Raw genomic sequence first — 18,923 nt, 5'->3', positions numbered from 1 at the left:
TATATATATATATATATATATATATACATGTTTTCTGTTTTTGAAGGGTATTTTTGTTCCACGCCAGTGAATTTGGCATGGTAGTATTTTGTAGCAAGTTATATTTTAACCCCCCACCCCACCCCCCACCCCCCTCCTTGAACTGTGCCTTGGGCAACATTTCTGTTGTGTAAACACACACACGCACACGGATCTAGCTGTTTTAAAAATTATAAATGGTTGATACACAAATAGATTAAAATGCACACGACAACAGACAGAAAAATATGAACCATGAATACACGGACACATGTAAAAATATATTTCATGACATGTTGACATGCTTCATGCAGATTAAATTTGTGTTTGTTATTGTTCTGGTTTTTGTTTGTTGTAAATTGCTGTTAATATATCTGATATTCAGTTATATATATATATATATATATATATATATATATACCAGTTCATGTGGCTAATTTTCATTGAAAATAAATAGATTAATAGAATTATATATATGTATGATTTTTATCGGCAATATGAATATCGTCCCTGCACAACACTGACGGCATAACAATAATGTAAACAACAATATTATATTTGAAAACCCATAAATTAATCCACTGAAGAGGATTGTTAATGTGATAAAAAAGACTAAAGAAATACAACCACCACCTCGATCCTCCACCACCAAGGTGCAATAGCACACACACACACACACACACACACACACACACACCACAGGAAATACTACTTCTCATTCTTTCACCAGAACTGAATAACAATGTGCGCACAAAGTACAATCAAACACTATGTCCTAAGTTACAAAGTACGCACTCGAATACGTGCACACTGGCCCCACCCACTGCTCAACACACACACCGTGGGCACACACACACACCGTGCCCGTGGGCACGCACACACACACACACGCACACACATACACACACACACACACCGTGGGCACACACACACGCGTATCTCAAATAATACATGGACGTGTGATTTAGCACGTTCCAGCCGAAAAAAAACCAGAGAGGGGAGTGAAAGAGATAAAAGAACGTCACATGCTCGTGCAGTGTGTGCCAGATGCTTGCTCTGAACGATGCCCCAAACCGGAAAGGTTTGCACCATCGAACCCTAAAAAATTCGGTCCAGCGGTTTGAACAGTAACAAAAAGAATCTTTATTTCTCATTGAAAGACACTATTCACAGTACGGTCGTGCGATTAGAATTTTGCAGCGAAATTTTCTGCTCGTCAAACATATAAGACGAGAAGGAAAACGGGACCGCAGCAAGCACGTTTCACGAGGACATGACCTCTGAACGCAGCTTGGGAAGGGATTTGGGGGGGGGGGGGGGGGGGGGAGGAAAAAAAAAAAGGTGGTTCGACTGCTTTCGTGTCACACAATACGTGCGCGGAAGGCGTGTCAGTCACCGAGGTGTGTACATACCGGGCGGAGAAGTGCAGAACAGCGAGGAACACGACACAAACAACATGTTGAAGGCTATTATCCTAATCGGGGGACCAATGAAAGGTAACTATATAAGTACGATGTGTGTAATAAGTTCAGTCCTAATTCTCGTCTTTGTCAGGGAGACAGAACTGTGACAAACGGAGTGGATCTAATGATGAAATTATTAGGCCGGGTCAGTCGGCCATCTGTTGTGACTATTTTACCATCATGTATTTCCTAGATTTCTCGTCAGATCTCTCTCTCTCTCTCTCTCTCTCTCTCTCTCTCATGGGCAGCATGTGCTTAATAAACTGTCTGAGTGGTGGTGATGGTGGTTGTGTGTGTGTGTGTGTGTGTGTGTGTGTGTTGTCTGTTTAACTACTAATTGTGTGTGTGTGTGTCTGTGTGTGTGTTGTCTGTACTGTGTACAACTACTAATTTACATTTAAAAAAATGGAATGGAAGTGGATCACACACACACACACACACACACACACACACACACCTGTCTGTCTCTGTATTTTTCTATCACTGTGTCTCTCTTCATCTCTCTTCTCTGTCAGTCTGCCTGCATCTGTCTTTTCAGTATCTTTCTAAGGAACACACCTGCAAGACTTGAAAACATCACACTATGTGTAGTGTTATGTCTAGCGCCAGAGATATATAAAATTCAACGGTCAAATCACACCTTTCGAAGGTCACACATTAACATATTTAGCCCTGCACCCGGGCATATCTCTGCAGGCATCAGAATTCATCTCGTTAAAACAGTTTTCACATTTCTACGTATGTATATATTGCAAAGCAAGGGAACTAACTTTTACAGTATTTCCAGATGTGTTCACATATAGTTTGCAAGATAGAGATTTTTTTCTTCGTTTCTTTCTACATCAGTACGGGGTGATGGAAGCCTGCCTAGGCTGTATACCCCCCCGGTTTGAATTGGTCAAACAAAGTGGTGATGTTTACCATCAGTTTTCAATGAGCAGGGCTAAGTCCTCTTTCTTTCAAAAATATTTGGTAAAGATGTACATTCATCAACATTCAAGAATGGGCATTGTGAAACTTTGGACAGAAACATTTTCTTTCCTCCTTATTCTTGTGTGAAGTTGATTGAATCAAATCACAAACAAATTGTGACGATCATTGTGGCTTTTCTGTGCTGTTGCAGGGACCTGTTGATTGAATCAAATCACAAACAAATTGTGACGATCATTGTGGAATTGTGACGATCATTGTGGCTTTTCTGTGCTGTTGCAGGGACCTGTTGATTGAATCAAATCACAAACAAATTGTGACGATCATTGTGGCTTTTCTGTGCTGTTGCAGGGACCTGTTGATTGAATCAAATCACAAACAAATTGTGACGATCATTGTGGCTTTTCTGTGCTGTTGCAAGGACCTGTTGATTGAATCAAATCACAAACAAATTGTGACGATCATTGTGGCTTTTCTGTGCTGTTGCAGGGACCTGTTGATTGAATCAAATCACAAACAAATTGTGACGATCACTGTGGCTTTTCTGTGCTGTTGCAGGGACCTGTTGATTGAATCAAATCACAAACAAATTGTGACGATCATTGTGGCTTTTCTGTGCTGTTGCAGGGACCAGGTTCCGACCTCTGTCACTGGAGCTCCCCAAACCTTTGTTTCCAGTGGCTGGTTTCCCCGTTCTATACCACCATGTGGAAGCTTGCAGCAAGGTGAGAGAACATGTAGGACTGAGAGTGATTGTAACAGGGTGGAGGTAATTTAAATCTGCCATCCCAGAAACCACTTCTGCAAATCTTGATCAGAACAGCAAGTCATGATATGTAGTTTGAATTAGTAATCTGTAAAAAAAAAAAAAAAAAAAAAAAGTCTGCATTTGGATGCAAAGTCAAAGGCATGTAGGGGAGAACATTATGTAAATGCAGACAGCACTCACTATACAAGTAAAATGCGCAGGGATGTGCATATGTATACCAACACACAATTGTCAAAACCATAGATTATGTGTGTGTCACAAAATAAGAACAAAATATCTGTGAATTTTGTGTATTGACATGATAATTACCTTCGAATTTTCAGCTGTCGGAAGTGAAGGAAATCATCCTCATTGGATTCTACCAACCAAACGATGCCCTTAACAGATTCATCAGCCAGTCACAGGCAGAGTTTCGAGTGCAGATCAGGTGAGCAGACAAGCTGCGTTCATCTTTCAGCTCTTCAGCCATAGGTGCTGACTGTCTCCTAGTTATCAGTGCTCAGTATAGCTGCTCTGACTGTCTCCTAGTTATCAGTGCTCAGTATAGCTGCTCTGACTGTCTCCTAGTTATCAGTGCTCAGTATAGCTGCTCTGACTGTCTCCTAGTTATCAGTGCTCAGTATAGCTGCTCTAGTGAAAGTTTGGATGCCCATCCATCAGACATATCATCTATTGTGTATATTGTTGTTGTTTTAAGTACTCAGTATCAAAATTATTGTTTGAAAAGAAAAGAGGATAGATGAATGTGTATTTATTCTGAATACAAATGATTGTTTTTCTGTGTGCATTTCCACCAAGTGGATCATTATGTTTCTTAAAACAAGATTATTGGTGCTAAATTAGAAATAAAGAAATGCATGTACTGACAAGATATTGGCTTGTGTGTGTGTGTGTGTGTGTGTGTGTGTGTGTGTGTGTGTGTGTGTGTGTGCATGCATGTGTGTGTGCGTGTGCATGTGTGTGTGTGTGTGTTTTGTTGTTGTTTTTTTGTTTGTTTGTTTGCATGTTGTTTTTTAAAACATTTCATGTACTTAAATGATGATGTAACCATTACAGGATATATTATTCATCTATTCTTTCATACTGAAAACAGATTTATGACTGCTAAAAGATACATAAAAACACTAAGATGTGCAGTGTAGCCTAGATTAACAAACACACAACCACAAGATGTGATTTATCAGCTGTGCAAGGCTTCATTCTCATTGTGAGCTTTACCTCAAGCAGCTGAAGATGTAGGGGTTTTACAAAGTTACATCAAGAGGTAATTTAGAAATCCTTTTTGTGTGAACATGTTGCAAAAAAATCATTTATTGATGCTCTGTCACTGACAGAATTCTTCAAAGGCTGTTATGCTTTGCCATTTGATGTCATGTTTATTTTGGATTTAAAACTCTTTTAACAACAGTAAAAAATTTTCCTAACCTATTTATTCATACTTTTCATGAGTTGTAAGTAATTCTTTTTTTTAGTATTTCAGGACATATGACCCCTGATTTCATCTTATTATGCGTGGCCCTGAATGATTCACTTTGCATTGAAACTACGGTATGAAAGCATTGCACGCAACTCTGTCTGCAGATACCTCCAGGAATACAGCGCACTGGGAACTGCAGGGGGCCTGTATCACTTCCGAGACCAGATAATGACAGGCGGGCCTGAGATGTTTTTTGTGATGAATGCCGATGTCTGTGGAGACTTTCCGCTGCAGCGTATGCTGGACTTCCACAGAACCTTGCCAGCCACAGCCACTTGCACCATGCTGACCACTGAGGTAATGCTGCTGGGCTTTCCCTCTGCTTTCTCTTTTTTGTTTGTTTCTTTGTCGTTCTTGTTGTTGAGGGAGAGAGAGAGAGAGGAGGAGGAGGATATAATCAGCAGGGGGGTTATTTTTTTTATTCATTTGATTTTATTTTTTTTTAATTGAGCATGTTTTCTTGCCATCAGATATATTATTCTCTTTGATGAAGCTGAAAAAGTTTATATGTTTTATTACAGTTTTGTTTGGTTATATAGATTGACAGGTTGGAAAGGTAAGAAAAGGAGTGAGGTCGGAATGTGAAAGCAGTTTTAAGAATGTCCAGCAGTGTCTGTAGGGATCTTTTCTCTCAGTTCTGGAAGTGCCCACAAAGCCACAGTGTATTCTCTATGATCATGATAATGATGAGAACAGCAACATCGACAACAACGATAACAATATTATGATGACAATGCTGATAATGATGCTTATAATGCTAATGATAATACTAATGCTGATAATAATACTAATGCCAATGATAATAATTATAATTATGATGAATAATAATTATAATTATGATGGAGAAGGATGGAGACATACAAAATCTGTCTGCCTTAAAACCAGTTAGACAACACAGCTTGATCAGAACTGTGGGATATATTTGTAGTCTTGATTCAATTAATGGGCTTTGAAAATACTGCATGATTGATAGCCTTTAAAAATGCTGCATGATCAAAAAGCGTTAAAAATACTGCAGCATGATGTAAAGTCAAGTGTGTGCAGGGAATAATGTAGTCAGCCACAAGCAGTTTTTATCAAGCTCTATGTTGGGAGCGCGGGAGAAGAAGAATCAAGCTCTATGTCACTGAAAAGCAATCAGAGATGACAGATTTTGTATATCACCACCCTCTTACACATGCTTTGATTCTTTCATGATGAAAGTACTCATTGGTATCATCTGCTTTTGACCACAAATGATTTATTTCAATGATTCCTGTTATTGATGATGTTGTTGTTGCATGAAAAATACATCTTTGTGCGCCAGTGTATACTTGACATTTTGAATTTGTATTTTGATCCAACTCCAGGCAACAAAGCAACAATCCCTGAACTATGGATGTGTCATTGAAAACAAGGATACACATGAGGTAATATTTCATTAGAAATACAGCATTTACTCTGTTTATATTGGATTTCTGTTTTGCTTGTTCTTGTATGTGTGGTTGTAGTTGTGTGCATTTGCATTGCTCTTAGCAATGTAATGCATGTGTACATGTTTTTTTGACCCATTTTTTGTCTGTCATTAATTTTACTTTAAGAAATTGTTAAGTGTATTCACACTGTAAAAGGCGGTGTTTGTCAGTTTTTAACAGTGATCACTTCTGTGTAGATGTTTGAAAGGTTGCAGACGTAAAAGAGCCATATTAGAGTGTTTCTTTATAACACAGTTAGCAGTTGATTGATTGCTTTAGTTGTTGATTAAATTGCAGAAATCAGATGTTTAGCATATATTTTTTTGACTCAGGCAAAACACAAAATTTCAGTGTACCAATAATGCAAAATTTTCTTTCACCTTACAAATTTACATTTTGAATTAATATCAGTATATGTTAATTGATATCATACACTGCTAGAAACTTCTTGACAGGTAAATGCTACCATCCTTACATTCAGTTGTTTTCCTCACACTTGCACTTATATTTATTTGTTTGACAGATCTTACATTATGTGGAAAAGCCAGAAACCTTTGTGAGTGCCACCATCAACTGTGGCATTTACCTGTTTACACCTGAAGTCTTCAGACACCTGGAGGTTGCGTTCAAGAAAAATCTGGAGGAAAATTATAGGTGAATAGATTGAATCCTAATTACAGCTAATTTTCCTACTGACTGGGTTAACATATGCATTGCATCACATCGCATTGCATTGCATTGCATTGTCTTGTATTATATTATTCTTTTGTCACAGCAGATTTCTCTGTGTGAATTTCAGGCTTCTCTCCCAGGGGAGAGCATGTCACTGCAATGAGAGCTCCACCCTTTTTTCTTCTACCTGCAAGAATATTTGTCTTCCTATTAACATGGATATTTCTCTGGAATTTTGCCAGGGACAAACCTTTTGTTGCCATGGGTTCTTTTATGTGCGTATAGTGCATGCTGCACGCAGGACCTCGGTATATTGTCTCATCCAAATGATTAGTGTCAAGACCACCACTCATGTTCTAGCGGAAGGGGAGAAAATTCTGAGGAGTGTAGGGATCGAACCAGTGCGCTCAAATTTTCTTACTTCCGAGGCTGACAAATTACCGCAAGGCCAACACTCCTTTGACATGTAGAATATAAAAGTGCATCCACAAACCTCTTTGATCATCACATTCCACAAACAGTAGCTGCTGATAACTTGGTTTATGTCATCACAAGTTTTTGTTAAGTGATGTGCTTTCCAAAAGACGTGATAAAACAAATGAAAAGCAAAAATACCAAAAAACAACAACAACAACAACAAAACAAAAAAATAAATAATGATAATAAAAAGAAAAAGAGATAATACTTGATAAGCTATGCAATATAAGCAACTAATATTAGCTAAGTTAAACTCAGAAACTTGACTACAGTTCTTAACAAAACAGAAGAAAGCTTGCTGTGGGTAACTGACTGCCTTTCACTTACCCAAGTAATTTCCTTGAGTACTTCTTACACTACAAGCACTTGTGTCACTTTTATGAGTGAGTGGGTGTGTTTGAATGTGAATGTGAGGTGGGGTGGGAGAGGGAGTATGTGTGTTATGTTCATATATCAAAACAAGATTATTGGTGCTAAATTAGATATAAAGAAATGCATATACTGAAAAGATATTGGTGTGTGTGTGTGTGTGTGTGTGTGTGTGTGTGTGTGTGTGAGAGAGAGAGAGAGAGAGAGAGAGAGAGTCTGCCTCTCTGTAAAGATACTCTCTTTATAATAAAAAAAAAAATTCATGACATTTTCAAAATTCCTATAAAGCATGTGCAGTAATACCAGACAGCAACATAGAAATCAATATGAGAAGTGAGCACTGATTATTGATAATTGGCACCATGTGAGAAAGGTACAGGCATTGTTATAAACTGAATCAAACAAAGTAAAGTTGTGTGTGTTTGTGTGTGTGTGTGTGTGTGCAAACATGTCACAGTAATCATTTCAAATGGAACCCTTTGTTTACTTTTGTGCAAGTAGCCAGGACTTCAGGAACAAAGGGTATGTCCTTCAGTTTTGGTTTTCACCCAGTCATGGTCATGGTCATGCCTTTATTGTGAGCATTTTGTCATTTGAATCATGTTCCTGTGGAAATGGTGGCAAACTGTCAACCCCCCACCCTCCCACCCCCCCACACAAAACAGACTCTGTTGTAGCTGCATCCAGTTGTGTTACCTCATTTTGTGAAAAAAAAAGAAAAAAGGTAAGCTGACCTTGTCGTTTGAATCATGATTTTGTACATTCTTAGCAAGAGTATGGGCTCATGACTGACTATAGGGGATTTTAAGTATTTTGATTTACCATTATTTTCTGTTTCTCAGTCATTCAGACATTATTTTAAGAACACACACACACACACACACACACACACACACACACACACACACACACATATATATATATATATATCTTGGATGTAGGGGTACCCACTTGCATGCTCTGATGTTCATTGTTTGACACTGCATGCATTATGTCATTGCTGTTAACTCCTTAGTGCAGAAAGTCATTTTTGTTACCACTAATGGCGATGGGTCACGGTTGGTTTCTCACTGCATTCATGTAGTAAATGTATTGTGTTTTGTTTGTTTGTTTGTTTGTTTTGCATTCGTGGGCTGCAACTCCCACGTTCACTCGTATGTATACGAGTGGGCATTTACGTGTATGACCGTTTTTACCCCGCCATGAAAGCAGCCATACTCCGTTTTCGGGGGTGTGCATGCTGGGTATGTTCTTGTTTCCATAACCCACCAAATGCTGACATGGATTACAGGATCTTAAACGTGCGTATTTGATCTTCTGCTTGTGTATATACACGAAGGGGGTTCAGGCACTAGCAGGTCTACACATATGTTGACCTGGGAGATCGGAAAAATCTCCACCCTTTACCCACCAGGCGCCGTTACTGAGATTCGAACCCGGGACCCTCAGATTGAAAGTCCAATGCTTTAACCACTTGACTATTGCACCCGTCTATTGTGTGTTTGCACCGGTGATGGCAAAAATGTCATCCAAAGGATCCTTGTTCAGGATGATTTTCTGTGTCTGTCTCCATCTCCACTTTCTCTCTTTCTGTTTCTCTCCCTCTCTCTCTCACTCCCCCTTTCTCTCCCTATTCCTCTCTATTCAAATTTTTCTCCATTTTGATATGTTTATGTGTACGCATGTCACTGTGTACATGTGTGTGTCACTGTGGCCAGTGTTGGTTTATATGTGTATGTGTGTGCTGTGTGTGTGTGTGTATGTATGTGTGTGTGTGTGTGCATGTGTGTGTGTCTGTGTGTGTCTGTGTCTGTGTTTGCATGTGTGTGTGTATGAATGCATATGTGTGCATGTGCATGTTCAAGCATGTTTTTTTTTATGTATGTGCAAGTGTATGACCTTTTTTTTTTTCCAGTTTTCCAATTCAGTCAAATATGTGTAGTATTTGTGATTGTGGTTGTAAAGCCTGAACTTCTGTTTGGAGCATGTGGAGTTGTGTGTGTGTGTGTGTGTGTGTGTGAGAGAGAGAGAGAGAGACAGAGACGGAGGGAGGGAGATGATTACTGATAAGTCTTATGAGACTTTTTGATATTACTTTTAATGTTGTGTAGTATTTAAAAAAAACATTGTTTGTCAGTTTATATGTGACAGAATTGTTTGTCAGTTAATATGTCACATATGAACTCGTGTACTGTATTGTACTGGAGTGCATTACGCGGTGTTGTATTTTTGTGCAATGTAGTACCCTTCTGTATTGCGTTATGCTGTGTTGTTACCATGTAGGTATTGTACTGTACATTATTGATAATGTATTGAGTTGTGGAGTGCTGTATTGCAGTGTGCTGCATTAAAACCATTACCCATGTGTTGTGTTACCACTGGAGTGTTTGACTAAAGGAAAGGCAGCAGAGACAAGTCAACGATAGGTTTCTTGTACATACCATGTCATGGTGTATGTATATATGTATGTATATGGATGCACATGCACACACATGCATGTGCATACACAAATGCACACATGCACACATACAGACAGACAGACACAGACACGGACACACAGACACACACAAACACACACTCACAGACACAAAGACACACACACAAACACACACACACACATACTGGGTTTGTTTAATAATATTATGTTTTCCCTCTGAACAGTTCCTTGTTTATTTTGTTTATATGCCATAGGTCCATAAAGTTTTCACATACTGGTATTTCATCAAAATATGTTTGTGTGTGTGTGTGTGTGTGTGTGTGTGGTTGCATGCCTCCATGTGTGTGTGTGGGGTGGATATATGTGCGTGTGTGCGCGTGCACATGCGTGCACATGTGTGTGTGTGTTTATGTGTGTCCACAGCTTTGATTTTCAAGTGCCATCTAAAGAGGTGATCCACTTTGAACATGATGTCTTCATTCCAATGGCCGCCACAGGCATGCTGTTTGCCTATCAGACATCACAGTTCTGGAGTCAGATCAAGAATGCTGGGTGAGAAGAAGAGAATTGAAATGGCAAAAACTCAGCTGTAGTGTGTGTGTATGTGTGTGTGTGGGGGGGGGGGGGGCTTGGGGTGGGTGGGGGGTGGGGGTCTGTATCTGTGTGTGTGTGTGTGTGTGTGTGTGTGTGTCTGTCTGTGTCTGTGTATCTGTGTCTGTGTCTGTGGCTCTTTGTGTGTATGTGTGTGTAAGAATTCACGCTTCAGGTATATGAATACTAATGACTACTCGCTTTGCTGCCTCCTTGGAACTGAACTGAAAACTGTGCAAAAGAAAAGAAAAGCCTTGTCACATGTTTTCTTAAAATGGTATTTTGTGTTAACGACTGATATATAACCTGTTTTTTTTTAATATATATATTTCAAAATGGAATATGTGTGAGTGTACGTTTTTGTATGTGTAGTGTTAGTGTGTGGAAACGTGTGTGTCTGTATGTGTGTGTGTGTGTGTGTGTGCATGTGTACATACATCCTACAGCTGCAGAACTGTTGACTCCTCCTGTGTTTCTTTACAGGGCTGCCATTTATGCCAACCGGCACTACCTGATGGTGTACAGACGAACTCATCCGGAGCGTCTGGCAGAGAACAAGGAAGGTCACCCCACCGTGATTGGGGACGTATTCATTCACCCCACCGCTCAAGTTCACCCCACGGCAGTGGTAACAACCACATTTACTTTTCTCGTGTTTTTGCCCTGATGGGACAGTTTGGTGTTGTTTTGGTGTCTGTCGTCTGAAAGAGGTGGATGAAAGAGGTTGTTCCTGACAGTTGAAACTGGACAAAAAGGGGGTGGGAGAGAGTGGGAATATAGGTGTGATGCTTTGCATGGATGAACTTTGTGTTCTGGTGATTTTGTCTGTGTTTTTGTGTTCGTGTATGTGACAGCAAATTGTGTTCATGCACACACACACACACACACACACACACACACACACACACACACACACACACACACACACACACACACTTGCACACATACACACACACAAAACAACACAAAACAACACAAGACACAAGGAACACAACACACCACAACACACACGCTCACACAAACAGACACACACACACAGACACACACACACACACACACACACACACAGAAACTGTATCCATAAATCAAACTGCTAGAGAGAAAGTAAGCGTTTGTCCTGATTTTATGTTACCCTTTTTGTTTATTATGTAACATATCTTCATGCTGTTGTGATTTCCTTTTTGTCCCTAGCTGGGCCCCAATGTCACAATAGGAAAGAACGTTGTGGTTGGAGAAGGAGTTCGAGTCCGTGAATCCATTGTTTTGGAGGGGGCAATACTTCAGGTAAAGATTATTACTGCACAGAGTGTGCAGAATAATGTGCAGACATGCGCATGTATATGCTCATATTTACACTGCAACAAACGCACACTTACATGGACACACACACACACATGCACACTCACATGTATGCACACACTTACACAAACACACATGCACACACACACACACACACTTACACACACACATGCGCTTGCTCACACACACACACACACACACTCTCTCTCTCTCTCTCTCTCTATCTCTCAGTCTATCTATCTATCTATCTGTATTTCTAGACTGAAAGAGAGAGAGAGATCAATATGATAAGATATCAAATAAAGATCAAGACAAAATAATGCATTACCATTTCAGTTTATAACTTGCACACTTTGAAATGCAGCGTAGCCTTTTGTAGGGGAAATATGTTTCTTAGAAATCAGCAGAACCGCAGCCCTCATGTGCTCTGGTTTACCTAAGCAAAGCCATTTTTTATCCAGTATATTGGCATCTGAATTTCATTTGTAATAGAGATGCTTGATGAAGATGATGTTATGGATACTTACATAGTGCCTATCCTGTCAGAGACCAAGCTCTAAGCACTTTACAAACACTGGGTCCTTTGCACAATAGGCTGCCTACCTGGGCAGAGCTGACTGATGAATGCCTTTAGGCGCTCATCATTCGTTTCCTGTGTCATTCAGTCAGATTTCAGGCATGCACACATACACACTCAGACAGACATGTAACATTTTACGTGAATGACCGTTTTGATAATTTACCCCAACATGTAGGCAGACCTACTTTGTTTTGGGGGGTGTGCATGCTGGGTATGTTCTTGTTTCCATGATCCACTGAACACTGACTTGGATCTTGGATCTTTAGTGCACCTCAGATTGAAAGTCATTTCTTAGTGTGACCACACAGGTACAAGATTTGAGTGGCAGAACAAGCAGAAGAGGAAGTTTGATTCTGACACTCATAAGCTACCTTAGTGTTCATGATGGACATAGGAGCATATCATGCTTGTCGTACTGGATACAGTAAAGCATAGCAATGATAGTTTTGGATTTGATGTAATGGACATGGACATAATGTACTTTGTCATTTTTGATGCATCAAAGTATATAAATAATGGTTAGGTCTTTATATTTGATCTGTTTGATACAGGAAAGCACAGAAATAGTGATTTTGGCTGTCATATGTTGGACATTCGTATATCATACTTGTCATGAATGGCACAGTAAGGTGCAACAATATAGTAATGCTTTTAGCTGTTATGTGTTAGAGGTATGCATATCATAAAAGATGTATCTGATATAGCTAACTCTTAAACTGCCATCGGCGACTTTACTTGACTTGACAGTGCATTGCTATAGGCGACTTAAGTCGACATTGAGGGGTCATGTTAAAAAGACCATTTTTCACATTGTAACAAAGCTTGACAGCTGCAGCCAGTTTCCTGCCAAAAGAACAATGACTAACCTTTGCTTCCTGACCCAGTTTGAAGTGAACAAGTCCATTGTGTTGTTTTGACATGAACCGAAGCCTGTGACTGACAGCATCCAAACTAAAATATGTGGCGAAACTTGGCAGTGAAAGAGGTTTAATGTGTAGGAATGATATTTTTTGCAGTACTGTGATCAACATATGTATATTGTACTTGATATGTCTGATATATTCCAGATACGTAAATAATGGTTTTGGATGTTACGTGATGGACATATGCATATTGTATTTGTATGATAATGGAAAGCAAAAAATAGTGGTTTCAATTGTGATGTGTTGTACATACTCATAAAGTACTTGTTCCTGTCTGATACAGCAAAGCATGTGAGTAATGGTTTGGGCTGTTTTGTGTTGGACATATGCATTTCATGCAACTGTATCAATAGCTGAAGCAGGGAAATTGTGGTTTTGGCTGTGATGTAACAGACACACACATGAACTACTTGTCATGTTTGAAACAGCAAAGCACATGAATGGTGGTTTTTGGCAGTCAAGGTTTACTTCATCTGTCCTGGACATTTCCCACTTTCTTTGCTTTGGCAGGATGGTTAAGATGCTTACCTGCCGAGACAGTGCCCATTAGGGTCTGGGTTCAAATCCTGGTCTTGCCTTTTCTCCCAAATTTGACTGGAAAATCAAACTGAGCGTTTAATCATTTGAATGAGACGATTAATTGAGGTGTCATGTGCAGTCCGCACTTGGCGCACTGAAAAAGAACCAATGGCAATAATGAGAGTGTTGTCCTCTGGCAAGATTCTGTCGGAGAAATCCACCCCGATAGGTACACATATATGCATACACTCAAGGCCTGACTACGCTTCTTTGGGCTACGCTGCTAGTCAGGCGTCCGCCTAGCAGATGTGGTGTAGCGTATATGGATTTGTCCGAACGCTGTGACGCCTTCTTGAGAAACTGAAACTGAAACTGTCCAGGACCACTGCTGCATCCTGCACTCTGTGATCGGCTGGCACAGCACGGTGGGCTACTGGACGCGGGTGGAGGGCACTCCCAATGACCCCAACCCCGACAAAGCCTTTGCCAAGGTGGAGATTCCGTCCATGTTCACCAATGACGGGAGGCTGAACCCCTCCATCACTGTCATAGGTAGGCCCTCCCTCCCCCATTCCTGCTCTGGGGTCTGCAGGTTTCTGTTATGCATGTGAGCCTGTGTGTTTTTTGTGGCTGGTTTTCGTTGTTTTTTGTTGTTGTTGTAATGGGTTTTTTCTTTGTTGTCTTTTTGTCTCATGGGGCTGTAGAGTTCCACTAGACTTGTGAGCCTGTGTTGTTGTTTTTTTCTTGTTGTTGTTATTGTTTGTCAGAGGTTTTATTTCAGTTATTTTTATTCTGATTTTTATTTGTTTGCATACTTTGAAAATCTTCCTATTGTAATTTTTTTTTGTTTGGTTGGGCTGTAGATTTCTGCTAGACGTGTGAGCCTGTTTGTTTTGTTTTTTCTTGGGGGGGAGGGGGGTACAGTTTTTCTTGGCTGTAATTCTTTTGTTTGCTTGCTTGTAGATGTGTGTATGTGTGTGTGTGTGTGTGTGTGTGTGTGTGTGTGTGTGTGTGTGTGTGCACAGGTGTGTTTAATTTTGTCTTTGCTGCTCCATCTCCGTCACTGTCTCAGTAGCATGACACCCAAGCTACTCCTCCCATATTCTCCATACCCATGCTCATTCTATTATCACAATCACTGTGCCAGCAGTCCACAGGGTTAGATCTGTCAGTATCAGGTGACCGTGAGACCACACAACAGAGGAGACCCTGCACTGCTGCTGAGTCACTTTGGTGGTGCTCTGTGGTGCCTGTTGTGATTCAAAAGATGCTGGACCCTACTGGATAAGGCCCTGGTTGACAGCAGCTTTCCACCCATATGGTGGAGACTGCCACCAGATCCCTTCAACAAAATTCCATGAATCTGCCAATACTGAGGACTTTTGACAAAAAAATAGAACAGAGATTGAAACTAAGGCCACCCAGACAAAAGGAATGAAAAAGTCATCACATTTTTTTCTTTCCTTTTTTATGTTCTGAATGTATAAGGCTGCTGCTGCTGCCATGATCCGTATAGGTTTGAGACTTACATGACAGGGCAGTACTCTCTGTTTCCTTTCGCAGTATATCCCAGCATCATTCAAGTCCAACAGATACAGACACCCCTGCAGCGTTGGTCAGGAAATTAGAGCAACACTCTTAACCTTCGCTGGCTATCATGGGTCGTACACGACCCAGAAGGGTACAAAAAGCAAATATCTCAGCCAGTTCTTAATATTTTTCTATGAAATTTCAGAAATGCTTCCTACACCTAAAAGGCCAACTTTTGCCAAAAAATGAAAAAAATTCATTGATTAGTTAATGAGTAATTAAAGGTGGCGTTTTAACTACATACGGATGCTTGTGTGGGTCGTGTATGACCCATGCTTTCTAAAGAGGAAAAAACGTGGTCACCTATCGAAAGCTTGTGTGGGTCATGCACGACCCATACCTTTTTAATAGTGATTTCAGAAGGTTTAATTTGCAATTAGTGAAGGAAAATAAAGAAGTTTTACTTTCAATAGCCTCACTACCCCACTACTCTCACACTACTTTGATTGTGCGTGTATAGGATGCTGTGAGTCATCTCTCTCTCTCTCTGTCTGTCTCTCTCTGTGTTGCTGTCTGTCTGTCTCTCTCTGTCTCTCTCTCTATCTCTGTGTGCATAAGTAGGGTTTGTATGTATGTGCATGTGGTGTTATGCGTTTGTGTGTGTGATCAGTTGTGTGTGTGAGTGTGTGTGTATGTACATGTGTGTGAATGTGTGAGCATGTGTTTCTTCTGAGTGTATGTGTTTGTGCGAGTCTGTGTGTGCGTGTGCGAGCACATGTGTGTGTGTAATCAGTTGTTATGATATGTTTTCCTTTTCTATATTTTGTTATAAGCTTTGGAGGAATATACAGGGGTTTTTTTGTCTCTTTTCAAAGTATGGGTCATGCACAACCCACACAAGCTTTGGAGGAATATACAGGTTTTTGTCTCTTTAAAGGTATGGGTCATGGACAACCCACATGAGCTTCTGTGTGTGTAGTCAAAAGCAACAGCGGTATGGGTCATGGACGACCCACATAAGTTTCCGTGTGTAGTCAAAAGCGACAGCCAGCGAAGGTTAAAAGATGCATCTGTTAACTACATGGTCCTAGTCTCTGGGTAGGAGCTGGGCATGAGGTGAAAAATCCCATGAAGCAGTGCCTCTGGTGTGTGGTTCAAACCTGTGCCCTTCCAGTCATCTGTCTGTGATTCTTACTGCTTTGCCGTGGTGGAGCCTTTGTTATTGTTGTCAGCCAGGCTGTTTCACTGTTGTTCTCACAGTTGTTCCTCTCCTGCTGGTAGCAAAGAATCTTGTGTATGTATGTATGTTGAAGAGTTTATGGGAGAAGCAGGCTGCTTATTAGGTTGCATCAGATGTTTTCTCTGTGGTTTGGAATTTGGATTGGATTGCAGAGTGTTCACTCCACAAGTTACTTTCGTGAAGAACAGTATCTAGCCAATATCCACCTTCATGTTGCTCACTATACAGGTCAGCTGGATCCAGACCATTAGGAGTGTGAGCAATGTGCAGTATTGGTTGTTGTTGTTGTTGTTGTTTGTTGGTACACTGATATGCTTTGCCAGAAATCTGTTATTCATGTAATGAAGAGATTAAAGTTTGCTTTTTTGTTTTGTGACATTGAAAGACAGTTCAACTAACTCTCATAGCGACAATAAGGTGATTTATTCTTAAATCTTACAATCAGCTGCTGATGTTGATATATATAATTATATTTTTGTTGTTGTTTTTGGTATTTTCTGTTGTTGATTTTTATTAGTTATTTATTTATTTTTTGTCCTTGTCACAATATGATGTGTCAAGTTCTGCAAATAGGTGATCACAATATTTTGCATTTTACAAATAAAAAAGATTTTCTTTAATGTTTCAGGTTCCAATGTTCAAGTTCCATCAGAAGTGATTGTCTTGAACTCCATTGTCCTCCCTCACAAAGATCTGAGTGGCTGCTACAAAAATCAGATCATTCTCTGAGTTACTGAAGCTGCATTATCTTCCCTTCCATCCATTTCTGTTTATTCTCTCCCTTGGCCTGAAACAGGCAGTCTGTCTTCTGTTTCTCAAGCTGAGACTGTACTTCTTTCTCTTGACCAGGTACATACATGTGTATCCAGTGAAGGTACTCATTATTTATCAGTGTATTGGAATGAGGGTCAGACAAACTGCTGGTCTACTACGTTTTGCTGAGAAAACTGTCATGTGAGTGGAGAGAAGGGTGTGTGTAGTAGGGGCGGAGGGTAATGGGGGGGCAGAGGGAGGGGGGGGGGTGGAGGGAGGGGGAGGGGGGGGGGTCTGGAGAGGGACTGTCACACTTTGACAAGACATGCAAACAAGCTGAAAAAATGATTTGTCTGTTGTTATTTACCACGGGCTAGTAACAGCATCCAAGCATAAATGATTTTGAATTGAAAACTGCAGCTTGCGATGTATTACTATGCCTGCCGCAATAATTACAAATGACCAAAACTGACAGAAAAATGCAAACTGACAATCTTTATTTTTATTTGATGTATATGTGTCGGTGTTTAATAAGGGTTATGAGTATCAGTGTGTGTATTGCACTCTGTGTTAAAAAAAAAAACACTCCTAACATTTATGCAGACTGCCCTGTGAGGTACTTCGTTGTAAAACGTGGGGTCCAGAATATGAAGCATCTGTACATCTGCTCCCAGACGTTTTGATACTTCTGCTGTTCTTTGCTGAGTTTTACTGAGGTCCTTGCAGGACTGGGCTGGGGCTGTATTCAGATAGCATTGTGCTGGCATTGTACCAAGAAGTGAACTGTTCAGCCAGTCCGTCATGGAACAAGTGGCCTTAACTCTCTCCATACGAATGGCGAAAGGGACAACATTAACAGCATTTCACCCAAATTACCACCATCAAAATATTGCAAGCGGAAGGCTCTTATACTGAAGAGGTGAATGTTGACAAAGAATACCACAATTCTGACGATGGAAGCTAAAGGTTGGGTCATTCAGACACCCTCTGGACATCCCAGGGATCTGTGTAGAGAAGAGAGGAAGTGTTCAGCCAGTCCGTCATGGAACAAGTGGCCTTAACCAATCAATTGCATGCAGCCTTATATGCTACACACAGAGCTACCTCTGTTGACGGTTTGTTTTTGTTTTGTTGTTTTTTTGTTTGTTTGTTGTACATTGCATTTCTGGTAGATTTATTTTCTCCTATGCTCTTCTTCCTTTATTGTTTTCTTTTTCTTTCTTTTCTTTTTAAGTCTCTTACATTGAACAGAAAGTTGATATTTTTTTTTTACTAATATTGTTGACAAGGGAAATGTTTCATTTAAAACGTAAGAGAAGAGTATCATGGTATATATTATGATCATCATTACATTGGCATTCTGGTATTTTGGTTGAAATCATTTTTGATATGACTGTGTTTTCAGCTTGATGTTGGGAACTC

At 40.2% G+C, this 18,923-nt stretch overlaps 1 protein-coding gene across 2 annotated transcripts; it reads left to right on the top strand.

The window, feature by feature from the left end:
* Positions 1 to 1,397: 1,397 nt before the first annotated feature.
* Positions 1,398 to 18,518, top strand: LOC143292828 (mannose-1-phosphate guanylyltransferase regulatory subunit alpha-A-like). 2 transcript variants are annotated; one of them, XM_076603438.1, is made up of 12 exons: positions 1,398 to 1,514; positions 3,039 to 3,136; positions 3,504 to 3,607; positions 4,762 to 4,954; positions 6,007 to 6,066; positions 6,635 to 6,765; positions 8,131 to 8,151; positions 10,490 to 10,618; positions 11,141 to 11,285; positions 11,849 to 11,941; positions 14,359 to 14,530; positions 17,377 to 18,518. In XM_076603438.1, the coding sequence occupies exons 1-12, from the start codon at positions 1,475 to 1,477 to the stop codon at positions 17,475 to 17,477; spliced, it is 1,287 nt and encodes a 428-aa protein (XP_076459553.1). In that variant the 5' UTR covers positions 1,398 to 1,474; the 3' UTR covers positions 17,478 to 18,518. The 2 variants fall into 2 exon arrangements, with proteins under 2 accessions (XP_076459553.1, XP_076459554.1); XM_076603439.1 differs by lacking the exon at positions 8,131 to 8,151 and having other exon boundaries at positions 17,377 to 17,758.
* The last annotated feature ends 405 nt before the right edge of the window (positions 18,519 to 18,923 follow it).

Source organism: Babylonia areolata, chromosome 18 (genome assembly GCF_041734735.1).
Source record: "Babylonia areolata isolate BAREFJ2019XMU chromosome 18, ASM4173473v1, whole genome shotgun sequence".
Lineage (NCBI taxonomy): Eukaryota > Metazoa > Mollusca > Gastropoda > Neogastropoda > Buccinidae > Babylonia > Babylonia areolata.
Note: the sequence above shows the minus strand (reverse complement) of the source record. Positions and strands in the feature narration are given on the sequence as shown.

Excerpts from the sequence above, each read along its gene's own strand:
- LOC143292828 (XM_076603438.1), top strand. The coding sequence starts at position 1,475 with ATGTTGAAGGCTATTATCCTAATCGGGGGACCAATGAAAG. Across the intron at positions 1,515-3,038 it reads AATCGGGGGACCAATGAAAG|GGACCAGGTTCCGACCTCTG; the intron begins GTAACTATATAA and ends GTGCTGTTGCAG. Across the intron at positions 3,137-3,503 it reads ATGTGGAAGCTTGCAGCAAG|CTGTCGGAAGTGAAGGAAAT; the intron begins GTGAGAGAACAT and ends TCGAATTTTCAG.